Genomic DNA, 14,292 nt, shown 5'->3' with positions numbered 1-14,292 from the left:
TTGTGTGCGTGTTTGTGTTGTGTGTGTCTGGAATATATATATGATCAAAATTGGTTTCGGTCCATGATGGCCGCCCGCGCCACCACAAAATTACAATCTTTTTTTACTACTCCCAAAGTATAGGTATCAAATGAAAGTGTTTGACTAGTACAATACTATATTGAACGAAACGGGTTTTAAAATTTGTATTTTTATTTTTTTTTTTTCATATTAAAATTTTGCGAATACGTGTACAGTACGAGAGTGTACCCCGGATGACGTCGACACGACTTACGTATTGATATCAGTGCTCTGGGTCTTCTCCGAATGATGCGAGGATCCCACCTTTTCTCTTCTCGTTTGCGCCCTATCGTTATATGCGGTTTCTTCTATCGCCAAACGTTTCGGAGCGTATTTGTTCTTCAAGCGAGCTAGCTCGAGTTGGTGCTGTTTCTGAACGCTGCATGTACGTGTGTAAGCCACTTGCTTCTCCTTCTCTTGCGCTATAAGGTTCAAATTAGTTTGAATGTACTATGCAAAACATCACCATTTAATTGGGCTAATATAGGGTAAAAAATTTGAAATTATTTGAAAATTATATTAAATGTGTTTCAAAAGTAAATACCTACTTTGGTGTCTTGAGGTCTAAGTGGGGCCAAGTCTGCAATAATTCTGTCTGAATGGTCAATCAAAGACAAAAAGTACTTTGAAGAAAATAATGAATAAACTTCGAAAATTTCCGATTGGCATGCAGATCTTGTATCGATCTTGTGATAAATATTGTATGCTTTTTCAAAATTAGCCAACGGTCTGGGAGTCAGATACTAAAATCTATAATCCAATATCATTTTACAATTTAACAATATTTTTTCTATCTTGTGTAGATGAAATCGGAGCGCCTTGCTATTATGTATATTTGTCATCTTAGTGCTTATGACAAATATACATAATCTGTACCAACAACAACAAATATACATAAAGCTTGTGTTATGGGTAGCATAACACAAGCTACGCTTACTTTGGGGCTAGATGGCGATGAGTGTATAGTCGTAGCGTATTTATTTATTATTTATTCAATATTATTACTATGAATACCATAGCAACCACGATGTATTAAATGTAGAAATACTCTGCCCCGGAAAGGTTTCTTTTTACATTTTTCAGACGATATAATACGAGTAGTAAGTGATATGATATGATCTAAGGGTGACTGGAAAAGATCTCATAAAGAGATAAGATTTCCTAAGTATATTATAATTTATATACACATAAATAATAAAAATAACACAAGTACATAAATAATAAAAATAAATAAATAAAAATGATATTTAGAAAAATAAAGCTGGTTTTTATTCCACAGCCAAAAAGCCCCTGACTGCAACCTAAACTGGTGGTAAGTGATGATGCAGTCTAAGATGGTAGCGGGCTAACCTGTTAGGGAGTATGGTACTCAAACCTTTAATAGGTTTCTACGCGACATCGCCGTGAACACTAAATTACTTAGCGGCACGTCTTTGTCGGTAGGGTGGTAACTAGCCACGCCTCCCACCAGACCAGACCAGAGAAAATTCAGAAACTATAAGTTCCCGAATAGCCCCTGCTGGGAATCGAACCCGGGTCCTCCTCCTTAAATTCACAACGCTCACCGTTGCGCCAGGGTGGTCTACAAAATAATAATCTTTCTTGCACATAAAGATAAAAATGCATTACTTACTTCCCATAATGAGTCCAGGTTCGCAATGGCCGCACGTGTCGTTCCCAGCGTGGATGTGACACAGTAACTTCGTTTCACCTAGTTGTATAGTGCTGCCATGGACTACCTACAAAAAAAAACTGGCTTAAATTTTGACTATCCGGCATAAAGCTAGGAAGATATTTTAGTACGTAATCGCCTTTTAATCTAAGGCTTCTGGGAATGTGAAAAACTGATGGACGATGGACAGCGGAGTCTGAGTAATAGGGACCCGTTTTATTCTTTCGGTACGGAACCCTAGAAACGAAAACCGAACAGCCGTTGACGCTGGCGGCGGCCAGTTTATGAACGAATGAATGGAATTCTAATTTGATGTAAAAAAAGACAGATTACCTCATTCGGGACGCTCGTGCTTTGACTCTCCGACATACGGACACCGTTGAGAAGAGTGCCATTCTTGGAGCCCAAATCAACTGCCAAGTATCTTCTTTCGTCCATGTCGTATTTTAAATGTAAATGGTTCTGTGATAAAATAAAACATAAAAATAGCATTCTATTATTTTAATCTAAAATGATTGTGATGATTAATTTTGTTTTTTAGTACTAGTAGGGCCCCACGGTGCTACTCGCCGTAAATTAGTCGTTAGGACGCGAAGGAAGGCCAATAATTGGTGTTAAAATAGGAATTTTCCTGTAAACCATCCCAGGGAATTTCATATTTACCAATGAGCCAAAGTAAGACTACTTCGGTTTTAATGTGACTCTCCATCCTTTCAAATAATTCTTTGCCAAAAATCAGGTCGATTGGCTCAGTTAGGGTGTGAAAGAAGGACAAACAGACAAACAAAAAAACACACTTTTGCATTTATTATATTACATATAAGTCTGGATAACTTTAATCTTCATGCTCATACCACTCCTGACAAGAGCTTACATACCGCAGTGAATATTCGGACAGTTGCACGTATAGACAGACAGGCAAAAAGAGGATTCAATGAAGGATCCCTTTGTAAATTCCTAGTAGCCGTTGTCCGTGACGTCGTCATTTGTTTCGGTTCTTTAAACATCTTGCAGGAAGTGATTTTTCGGGCCAAAAGATCTATATATCAATTCTGTCCACCTACAGAATGCAAACCATCTTTACCCAAAATTTACGCCATGATCGAAATAGCTAAGCCATTAATAGGTAACAAAGGCCATTTTTTTTCAAAACCACAAAAGTATCCTATCTCCATCTCCAGGATGCAAGCTGTTTACTTGCCGAACATAGCTGAATATAGGCAACAAGTAACAAAAAAACTAATTTTCTCACTTGTGAAATAATATTAAAATAAGGAGGTATAGATGAGGCTCGGAACTCGTAAAACGAAGACGAAAAAGAAACACTTTATTGCACGTATAACATACAGGAAAAAATAAGAGTAGGGAGCATACAGTAAACAATGTAGACATGCAAAGGCGGCCTTATTGCTGCAAGAAATCTCTTACAGGCAACCTTTGTAGACAGGACTTACAGCAAGAGAACGGGATTGTGCCAAGAGTGTTGATATACATATTCTAAATTCAAAATATATAATGTACATAATAAGAGCATCAGTGCCTTTCTATTTATTTTTATTTTAAAAACATGGCCTAATTATTATTATATATATTATATATACTAAACTCACAGATTAATAAACCTTACTTTTGTCTCTTTGTTTTCCTACCTAGGGTTCCCTGGCAGAGAACTAGTAAACAATTAAACCACCTTTTGTATCGTACTGTTTAAGTTTTTACCCTGTGGATGATTGAAACTTTTTGGGAGTTTAAATAAAATACTCACTCTTGAAACATTATGGTCTCTCAATACCAAAGCATGGTGGTCTCCTTCTCTACCGATAGTTCCCCCGTCCTTAGTTATGAGGTACAGACTGCCAACCTTTAGTTTCTCTAAACTAGTCTCTCTGACAATGATACGCATGCACGGTGGGTGATTCCTCGCTACTGATTCTGTAAAGAAATAGATTAATTTAAATGTGAAATGTTCATTTACCTTTAAAAATAATTTAACAAACGCCAAGTGCATACGGGACCACACATAATGAAAAGTTCTGTAAAACAATTAGATCCCGCAATATTCCTTTTTTTTTTATTTCATCTGTATAGTGAAAGAAGTACAACATAAATAAAGTAAGAACATAATGAACTATAAAAGTAATGGTTCCACAAAAATTAAAAAAAAATTCAATACACCAAAACTAGTGCTTGTTGACATGTTTCTGGACATATTCTTTGAAAAAAGCCCAAATATATTCCCTTTACCATCGTCACTTGCGGTTGAAGTGCTTGCATCTGAAACTTCACCATCAGATGCTTCACTTGCTGTATCACTGCATTCACCATCTTCTAATTCTCTATTTAATTTGTCCTCAAATTTATTTTCCTCTGCTTTTAGAGGATCTGTTTCGTGTTCTTCACTATTAATCTCCATTTTCACATCTTGATCTTTAATATTGCTTGAATCTTCCTGTTTCTTATTTGTGTTTTTAATCTTCCTGCGTTTTGGTTTTGTTTGCCCATCTTCCTTTTCCTGTAATATAACATTTCAGATTTTGGTATTTGGAAGAAACTTCTTAGCATAGCATTTACCTAAGGCCATTGAGCCTCGGAGTGAAACCTGATTTAATTGTTTCGTTAGGTTTGCAATATCGTCTGATGGTTGTTTCTGGAAAGAAAAACAGAATTATTTTAAAATAAAATTCGTTTTATGATTTAACATTTATAACTTGCCTTTAATTATTAAAACAATAATAATATAGATATAAGAATATTGCTAATTATGTTTTGCACAAATCCATAACCAATGGAATTTCTACAAAACTTCGCAAGCAAAGTGAGGAATGTACTGCAAGAATGGCAATTTCTTCTATCATCAAATTCTAAATATATTATAAATATATTGAAATATATACAATTCAGTCATTTGAATACCTTTTTCTGTTTTGTTGCTTTCTTAACTTCTTTGGACTTGTAAGGTTCCTTATTTGTACTACTATTATCTTGTGGGTAAGAATGAAACACAAAAGTTTGCTTTTCATCAGAATAATAGTAGTAACAGCCAGTGTCTGTGTGATAGTAGAGCCCAAGTTCCTGTAAAATAAAATGTCTATTTGGTTAAATAATAATGATTTGTTGGTTAATTCAACAATCACTGAAGTGCAGTGGTGAGTTTTTTGGTCTAAATTTGGGAGCTCACAAGTTTTATCTCTTTATTACAGCTACAATAATTTAACACTACATAACATGATTTAAAGAATATCACTATCATTTGAAGAATATATGTAATTATTTAATTTTAAATAACTTTATTGCATGAAAACGGTTAAAAATAACTAGACAAAACAGACTAAAAAAGCAAAAGGCGATTATCACTAATAGAAATCTCTTTTCTCCCTTTTTTAACGGTGCCAGTGAGACTCCAGAGTGTTGCAGATAGCAATGGTACAAACACATATACACACATATATGTATATATATATATATATATATAAATATTTTATTAAATTTATAAATTTTCTCCAGCATGTAAGCAGTGGCGTGCATAGAGGGTATGCAGATCATATAAAATGAAGAAAATCTCCAGTACAAGTTATAAATACTTAAGGGTAGGCTTTTTATAACTCTTACAATGCCTATCCTTAAGATTTTTATAACTCGTACTGGAGATTTTATTCATTTCATATCATCTGCATACCCTGTGCATACCCTCTATGCACGCCACTGCATGTAAGCAATTTCTATGCCAAATTGCTTTATGGTAAATTAAGCGGTCAGGCCATGCATAACTGTAAATGCTATTTTTTTTATCCCACAGTTAACTTTTACCAGTACTTTTAAATAACTATTTTTGTATATCTATCTCCAGGATACAAGCTGCATGAAGATTGGTTCCACGGTTGAGCTGAACTTAGGTAACAAGCATTAAAACAAACAACTGATACCCTTACATATTCATAATTTTAGTATGGAATAGTGTAATAAAATTATTTGGTTTAATTACTACAGTGGGATTGAGAGATGAGATTGTGTTGTTGTTTTATGTATACATACATGATTAAAAGACAAGAACTTACAGAATTGTAGTAATACCCAGTTTTATAGTCATAGTACATTCCTGCTGTCTCCACATATACCATGCCGGTCTGCTGTAAAGCACTTTGTGCCACCTCCTTTACTTGTTCTGCAATACTCTTTGTTTTCTCGCCACTTTGAATATCCCAGGCTGTTGATGTGACCTCATTACTGTCTGTTTTTGCATTTTCTTTAACATCTGGACTAGCTGTCTGGGTACATGAATCTTGTGTAAATTTTTCTTCTTTGTTTGCAGTTTCTTCGAGTGTTGTTTGAGTGTATGAATTGTTTTTATCACAGAGGTATTCTTTTCTGCCAGTAAGACTAAAGTCTACTGTTTCCTCAAGTGGAGTTTGTGTATGAGTACTATTTTTATCGCACAATTTTGGATCTACAGTACCTTGCAATAAATTGATCCTATCCTGTATCTGCGGTGGGTCTAACTCTGTTTGCGTACACGAAGGATATGTACTTGCTAGATTCTAAAAAGAAAGTGGTTATTGTAATAGTTGGATAGGTTAAAGATATAGCATTTTAAAAATAGTCTTACGTTTTTTAATTGCCGCGCTAACTTGCTTAGTAAAGCATTCTTCATTTTAATAGTTTGTCTCATTTTTAAAACTAATTTCAAGATTTCAGGCCTATATTTTAAAGACAGCCGAAGACTTCTTAAGGTAAATCTTCTGCCCATTCTTTGAGTGTCGGCCCTTTTTGTAAAGAGTGAAGTAAATTTATCCATTATTAGTTTTTACACACAAATAATCTTAACTTTTTGTCTAGATAACTCAGACCCAAAAATCAAAACAATATTTTGAAATTTTGTCATTTGACAGTGACAGTTACACTTAATTTGATATTTTGCATTTGACATGTGGTGAACGTAGATACCTCTTTGGTAATTTGTCAGCTATTTTTTCCTCTATAGTCTTTAAACTAATCTTAATATCTATGTATGAGTGTCGTGGAGGTATGGAGGGTAGAGGTAAGGAGAGTCATCTTATATGGGAGAAAAGTGTCTAGTTGTTGCGCTAAATAACAGTTCAAGAATCCTCCACAATGGCGCTGGTGGATGCACAGGGTATGGTATGAATGTAGTAATCGTAGATGAATTGAAGTATGCCGAGTTAAAAAATTTAATGTCATTATCGACTAAAGTAGTTAATTATTGAGAATTTCAACAACTTACGTTGTACAAAATATTGTGGTAAATATAACCTTACTTCCTTGTATCTCCATACTTCCTTGTTTATTTTTGAAGCCTACTCTAACAATATTTATATTTGGCGCTTCTTTTAAGAGTTACCCTGATGCAAATGTGGCGCCATCCTAATTTAATACATTTTGACGACACTTTTTCATATACACAGATGTCTCTCCTTACCTCTACCCTCCATACGTAGAGCTATAACAGTAATATAGGTCCTGTATCTGAGAGTACTATGATTTGATATACAGGATGGTCTTATCACAGTAATGATATCTTTAGAATTATTAGCCCCTGCCTGCAGCCATTTATATCGGCTCAGATTCTTCATCATGGAACTTTTAAAAGTAAATACCATGCTTACCGTACTTTAACTATAGCCAAACATATTACTGAGAATAGCCTAAGAGACGACGGAACACTATAAAAGGTAGCTATCAATGAACTTAGGCAGAAATTAGATTGCTAAATACATAGCAGTTCCTGTGAAATAGAACTGTGAACTGGAAAGAAAAAAAGTTGTTCTGAGGCTCTCTTTCTAATAAACTTGGCTGGTTGCAGATTCATTAATAATCTCCAAGAACGATTACTAAATTCAATTATTAAGGTTAAGTCGTGATTGCAAATAATAAGCAGGTAAGGATATATATAATTACTACAGTAAGGCTTACTCCGACCTTGATGAATTAATTTTTAATATTTTATTAATGATCCAGGGCAGATTTATCATCATTATCAGCCAATAATATGCATCCACCTTTTGCTCCTTCGCCCATCGGTTCTCTGAATAAAATGACTGACCCACTGCCATTTCAGCTGGCCCTAAGAGCTACGTCGATTACTTTAGTTCTTTAGGGAATTACTTCGTTTCGAGCTTCGTCCCTAAATTAAATTCCAAGCATTCCAAGCTCTCTCCATAGCACACCGAGTGACTTTAAGTTTAATGCTTAACCTCGCTGTCAGTGTGAGGGCAGATTACATATACATAGTTAAATTAAAGACAAAAAAGTAATGCTATGAGCCGTGTATTCTCCTTTAACGTGACATTGACGAAATATTTGTGCTCTGTGCACGTATAATTAGTTCTCCTAAGAAAAGAAGAAGAAGACTAATAAAACAAAAATATCACTAGACCATTTTATTAAATTAGAATTAAAAAAACTCAATAATTACATAAATTATGTGTGCGTTTAGAAGAGTGGTGTTTGAACAAAAAAGCTGTCATAGACAAATTATAATAAAATGGTTCGGTTTTGTGTGGACAATATTAAGTACAACTACTAAGAAATAAACGATATTATGTATAATTATAAAATAAAAGAAAAAAATCAGCTGTCCATAATAGTTCAATGAGCTGTCCTATAAAATTGTATAAGGCTAAAAAGATCTATAAATGCAAAAATTCTAAATGAGTATACAATAGAAAAAAATACATCCAAAGAAAATGTTATTTTATAGCTCATTTCGTTTAAAGTCCCTATCGTTTACATAATTTGATTATTCTTAAGCCTATGGTAATAATTAGACAAGTACAAAATGATACTTTATTCTTAAAAAATATCTATTCGTAGCCTAAAACTAAAGTCAGTTGTATATAACACAATATTGTTATATTTTATATTATATAATGTACACGCCAGATAATTGAAAATTCCACAACAACCCACGATTTATAAAATTTGTGTAGCGTGAAAGCGTTTTTAATATACTCGTCGGATAAAAGAGGTAATGTTATAAGAAATGTCCACACATGCTACTGCATACAACAGATAATATGATTATTTAAATACGGTTGTGTTTATATTCTCATTGAATGTTCTGATGAAAATATTACAGAGTATAAAGTAGCCGCTGCGTACATTCACATTTAGTTAACAAATGCTCTCAAACCGACAACACTCCTAAACGGAGCAAATCTAAAGCCTTTATGTGAAAGGCAAAACACTGAGTCTCATCAACAGAGATAAAAAACATGTGCTCAAGTCTTTGTTCACAATCTCTCTACATCATTCTGTGTTCTACTCTTAACATACACACACACATAGCCTATAATATTTTGTGTATGGAAGAACTACGCTAAAGGCTAATGTTACATTTTCGATATGTTCTTTTAAATTACATTATTACATAACAATTTTTTCAAACAATGGCACGCATTTAGCCAACACTTTTACAGAACTGTTGTGGTAGAAATGAATTGGCAACACAATTCTCATCGCGACGTATTCAACGTTAACACCCCAGTTAATTGGAAAAATACCATTTTTTTTCATTCAACTGGCAACACACAGATCTAAATCGCTTGGACATGATTTCAGGATGCCTGATGCAGCCCGATTCGGCTCAAAACGCCTGGCGTAGAGTACGGTTTGTGTTGCAAATAAGTTTCTACCATCATTTGGTCTAGCCTTATTTATGAAGTTTAGTTTCATTATTGCGTTAGAATATTCGATATTTTAATTATACTTAAAATATCAATTAGAATGGCAGTCGAATACAATTTATTAAATACATTTAATATTGTTAATATTGTTTATCGCACTTTTAAGTTATTAATATTATGTGAAATATATCAAGGTACAATTTTTTTCGACTTTATAAATTCCACCACAATTTCAGATTAGATACCAACTGTTATAATTGTAAAACGACAATATCTAAAGTGCTAATGTAACATAACCTACCCCAACAATAACATTCTAGTAATATTTATCATGAAGTACTCGAGTTGATTTCATTTTCAAAGATTTAAATCGTTACATATTAGAACTCCATACCATTGGCTATTATGAAGTGAGTGAGGTCGCCTCATTTATAATAGTAGTGACTAACATTTTTCATAGTAGTAGGCGTTACTTTGCATCGATGACATAAAATAAATACATAAAGATTTCCGAACGCACAATTGCAAAGTGACCAATATATTTTCAGACGCTTTTGAATTAAGAACTTGGTAAAGCAGGCATCATATATCTAAGGATATTAAGAAAAGCGCTATTAGTTCCAGAAATCATGTAACAATTGAAACGTTTGTACAACTCAACACCATAACCATACAGCATTACATCTACGCTTCAAACTACTTCGTGACATAACTTATATTACAAGAAATTCGTAGTCACTTATAATTGTGCACAATTCCTTTTTAGTCGATATGAGGTTCGTTTACGTTAGCTTAAATTTTACATTTTTTTTTCGTAATAAATGCATTTCTTGTTTTCATTATACACCTTTCCTTAAATGCTCGTAAAAATAACTTAACTGATCAAAATAATCGAATTAATGGGTATATCGAGTAGCTGAAAACGAATGGGTCGACTAGTTTCCTTATAGACAAAATTTAAGATATAATTTGTTTGCCCGTTTTAGCTGTTTTACGTATATAGACGTAGACAAAGTTTGTGCAGGGGATGGGGTGACTCTAGGTTGCTAACGCTAACGTGGCTAACAGCTTATGATCTGTACGTAGGGTCTTAGCCAACTTTTTACTAATAGTCAAAATAGGTTTTACTAGGGTACAAAATATTATTTTCATTCTTTTCTTATAAGTGCTTGCCTGTTAGTTAGTTGCCTATGCGATAATACCTATCTTGTTGGAGCAGCGTAATTCAATACTGATTCTTATCTCAAGTGTTCGTAACTCGTATAAATAATTCGTCTGTTTTGGACAAGCTCTCAGCTACGTCTATATTAACGTGTGTATGTAAACGGGTTTTCTATGCTAAATAGAAGGCTTAGGCAGTTTTATGGCGGTACATACGGTGGGGGTTTTCTGTATGTGGGCGTGGCTTTAGGGCGCGGGGGTGTGCGGGAGGCGGCAAAGGGTGGAGGGGGGCGGTATGGGGCGTCATCCCCTCCTCGGTAGTCGGGTGCTGGAGGTAGTAGGGGTGGTTTCTCTTCTCTCATGATGACGGGGCTTTTGTCAGCGGGCTCGGCATCCGCTCTCTCTTCAAGCTCATCTTGGAAGATGACGGGAATTCCTTTGGACCGGAATGCTTGACGCTCTTCCTCGTCTCCGACACTCATTTTACCTGGTTGAGTTTAATTATTTGCGTTATTAACATTGTTCGGTAAATTCATAACTTTAGAGTAGGGTCTTCCACAAAGAATATTACGTATTTAGTTGAAATGAAGTCTTTATTTAACTTCAAGGTCATGTATGTAAGCTTTTTTTTTAAACAAGAGAAATAACTAATTATTAAAATTTATTCAGCAAAGTGATATAATGACGTGCACAAATTGTTTTAAATTCTTTTCTTTGAAACTTACAATCATATTTTAAAGCCATCGAAACTAGTTCATGATACAATAAGAATGGCGTTAGTGAGATGTGCTTACACTAGCTGTCATCTTCCGTTTGAGTCTTAAACAAACCACTGCTAAATGAAACCAGAGTGTCAGTTATGCTTAAGATGCAAATTGGAGATGAAAGTAAACAAGTGTGGATATCAATACGAATTCTTTCAATACGACTGTGTCAATAATACTCAATACATAATGGAAACTTTTTATGGAAGACCCTATGCTACGGTTTTTAGCGCTAACGGAGTTATCAATAAAATGTGCAAGTGTATAATATTATAAGAACAAATAAATAGGTGCACTTGGTATTGGTTTTTAAGCGAACATCACATTCTATAGAGCAAAATCTAATGCTATTTATAAAACGATTATACGTTCATACTAATAAACTCAGGTGCTATAATAAATATTAATAACTAATCACCTTTTTCGTGTCAAGAATTCGCATCCGCTATAGTTGAAATACTTCAATTATTAATAATGATAATCAATGCTAAGTAGGTATAATATAGTATTAAAATAAACTATTTGATATATCTATTTTATTAGCGTTAGTAATAGTGATCTAAGCTATAGAGTCAAATGACTGGCCACTGAATAAATATGTTGAGGTAAAAAAAAATAAGTACGTAACTATGCAAATATTTGCCTTATTAAAGTTTATAGGCTAATAATGGGCGAAGGTTAAATCAGCTATAAGGTATTAGTACCTATTTTCTATATTGTATCTTTTATGGTACTATTTACTTGAGTTAATCTCAAGAATAGGTAAGTTTAAAAGAACCTCACTTAATTATCAGAATATACCATAATAGTTAATAGAATTCAATTATTTGGACTTTGACTCATTATGTCATAGTTTTTTAATGTTATCTCTGTCTTATTAGCAATATTAAAATGCTTACAACAATCGGATTTTAATTAAGTGTCAATGATAGTCGTGTTTATTAACTAACATATAGAAAATATTAAAAATTTAAAACATAAGCCCCCTTATATATGTTACATTATTAGTTTTGGACAATTATTATTTTGATCATAGGTTTCATTATTATGAAGTAATAAAAAGATTAGCCTAAGTCTCATAAATAACTGACATAACATATGTATTTATTTCCATAGTTTAACTGCTTAGTGTGTCTGTTTGTTTGTTAAATTGAGACGTATGCACTGAATCTCGGAACCGATCATGTGATAATTTGGCAACGATATGTTAGCTTGATATATAGGTTCACATCAATAACCTAAATCAGTCCGCTGCTGGACTAAAAAGGGTTTGCTCATAGTTATCACGCTGGGCAGACTGCTGATCGCAGTAGACAATCGAAAATATACACGGCGAAAAATAAGTTAGGCAAAGGTAATCCATAAATACGATAATGAACTTACACTTACCAGTACGCCGTCTTCGGTACAGCACGCACGCAATGATGCCCGCAACTAGGATCATACAAACGATCACGATGGCCGGAATCACGAACGTTACCAGATAGTCGGAGTACTCCGGACTGGCATTCGTTGCCTTATTCTGCGGATTGGGACCGGGTGGTGCTGGCACCATTGACTTTGGAGTTTTGGTGTTCTGTTCCGCACAGAGCCCCAGAGGAATGAGACGGATTGACATGACCTTGAGGTCTTTGTCGAAAACTTGGTCTACGTGTTCTTTGAGATTGCCTCCAATGGATCCTCGTTCGTCGACGATGATCATTCTTCGTAGTTCTTCTATTTCGCGCTTCGGGCACCTGTCCATCGGCAGGCTTGTGTTGTACCTGAAAATATTTTGTAACTTTGTCATTCTGGTGCAAGAGCAATAAACAAAAACACTCGCACATAACATTACGTATAGTGAGCGAAAATATAAACTTTTTAGTAGAATATACTTGGTACTATTCATACATTGAGCTACTTCCCCATTTCGGGCACGGCCCTTCTCTCAGAATTAGAGAAATAAAAATGAAAACACTTCTGAGATGTTTTCCTTTAAACATACAGCTCCAAGCCCTGCATTTTTTCGTTGAATGGTAATTTATTGACAACGTTAAATTTCTCCCTTCTGCTCTTGAGAATATCGTCAAGGTTATTGTCTGTGAAACTGAGAAACCTACTTTCTTATTAGAAATTCAACTTACCAAATGATCGTAGTGGGGTTGTCAGATATGCTCTCTATTCTTATATTATCGGTCTCCTCCTGGCCGAACAACGCGGCAAGTTTCCCCACAACTTTGCGTTTGTTGCTCGCGCTATCAACGAGGTTCGGTGAGGGGTCCATTGTCATTTGGAACTCAACTGTTGGACGGATTGTAGGCGCCTTTGCCACTTCCACAATAAGACTATCGTAGGCGCTCTTTTTGCTTGAATCTTCAGCGATCTGTAATATGAGCAAATACATATTTTTATTGCCACTATTTGCATTGTTTGTCATACAACTGGTAAGCACCGCTACTCTATTTCGCATGAAATATCTGTTTTAAGAACAACCAAAATTTTTTATACTTAAAATTAGGGCATTGCTGCGGAGATAACCTAGTCAAATTCGTACATGTTTTACTTCACACTCAATAACAAATGCAACTGGAGAAGGACATAGAATAATTACCACACACTGCTCTCTTGCGGGATAAAAAAGAAACAAAAGTCGCGGGCAACATCTAGTTAGTTACTTATAAAATGCCGCTTTTAGCTTTACATACTTTTTAGTGTTAAATCCGTCGAAGACGAAATTTTGAACAAATGATAGAAAAATATATAACTTGCCAGCTGATATTCGACACTTCCTTGGTCGCTCGGCGACGGCACTCCGTAGAACTCTTGGTTGCGCGCGTCGAATTGCAACCAGTTGTCTGAAGGGATATCCGAGCGATCGCTGAAGCGTAGAGAGAGTTGCAAATTGCGAGTGCCACCGTCTTCTGGATCGAAGAACGTATCCTGAAAAAGAAAAACTATTATAAACGTTTGAAAATAAAATTGACTTTAAACAATCAGGGTTAATAACTTTAAACGT

At 34.7% G+C, this 14,292-nt stretch overlaps 2 protein-coding genes across 6 annotated transcripts in view; both read right to left on the bottom strand.

Moving 5' to 3' along the window:
• The window catches only part of LOC120633354 (angiogenic factor with G patch and FHA domains 1-like), a 43,079-nt gene extending 36,522 nt beyond the window's left edge, over window positions 1-6,557 (bottom strand). Inside the window, exons 1-9 of one of the 2 annotated variants that reach the window (XM_039903551.1) lie at window positions 6,336-6,557; window positions 5,788-6,267; window positions 4,646-4,804; window positions 4,332-4,379; window positions 3,977-4,244; window positions 3,498-3,664; window positions 2,066-2,194; window positions 1,694-1,799; window positions 275-482 (exon numbers count right to left, since the gene is read on the bottom strand). In XM_039903551.1, the coding sequence (XP_039759485.1) occupies window positions 275-482; window positions 1,694-1,799; window positions 2,066-2,194; window positions 3,498-3,664; window positions 3,977-4,244; window positions 4,332-4,379; window positions 4,646-4,804; window positions 5,788-6,267; window positions 6,336-6,524 (1,754 nt within the window). In that variant the 5' untranslated portion in view covers window positions 6,525-6,557. Of the gene's footprint in view, window positions 1-274; window positions 483-1,693; window positions 1,800-2,065; window positions 2,195-3,497; window positions 3,665-3,976; window positions 4,245-4,303; window positions 4,380-4,645; window positions 4,805-5,787; window positions 6,268-6,335 lie in introns of both variants that reach the window. The other variant, XM_039903552.1, reaches the window with a different exon arrangement.
• A 1,555-nt stretch (window positions 6,558-8,112) lies between these two features.
• The window catches only part of LOC120632969 (dystroglycan), a 73,378-nt gene continuing 67,198 nt past the window's right edge, over window positions 8,113-14,292 (bottom strand). For 3 of the 4 annotated variants that reach the window (XM_039902965.1, XM_039902968.1, XM_039902967.1), the window contains 4 exons: window positions 14,046-14,216; window positions 13,421-13,659; window positions 12,681-13,060; window positions 8,113-11,020 (listed from right to left, as the gene is read on the bottom strand). In XM_039902965.1, coding sequence (XP_039758899.1) covers window positions 10,734-11,020; window positions 12,681-13,060; window positions 13,421-13,659; window positions 14,046-14,216 — 1,077 coding nt within the window. In that variant the 3' untranslated portion in view covers window positions 8,113-10,733. The remainder of the gene's footprint in view (window positions 11,021-12,680; window positions 13,061-13,420; window positions 13,660-14,045; window positions 14,217-14,292) is intronic. The other variant, XM_039902966.1, reaches the window with a different exon arrangement.

This window comes from Pararge aegeria, chromosome 21 (assembly GCF_905163445.1).
Source record: "Pararge aegeria chromosome 21, ilParAegt1.1, whole genome shotgun sequence".
Classification (NCBI taxonomy): Eukaryota; Metazoa; Arthropoda; class Insecta; order Lepidoptera; family Nymphalidae; genus Pararge; species Pararge aegeria.
The sequence above is the reverse complement of the archived record's forward strand: the minus strand, read 5'-3'. Positions and strand labels throughout refer to the sequence as shown.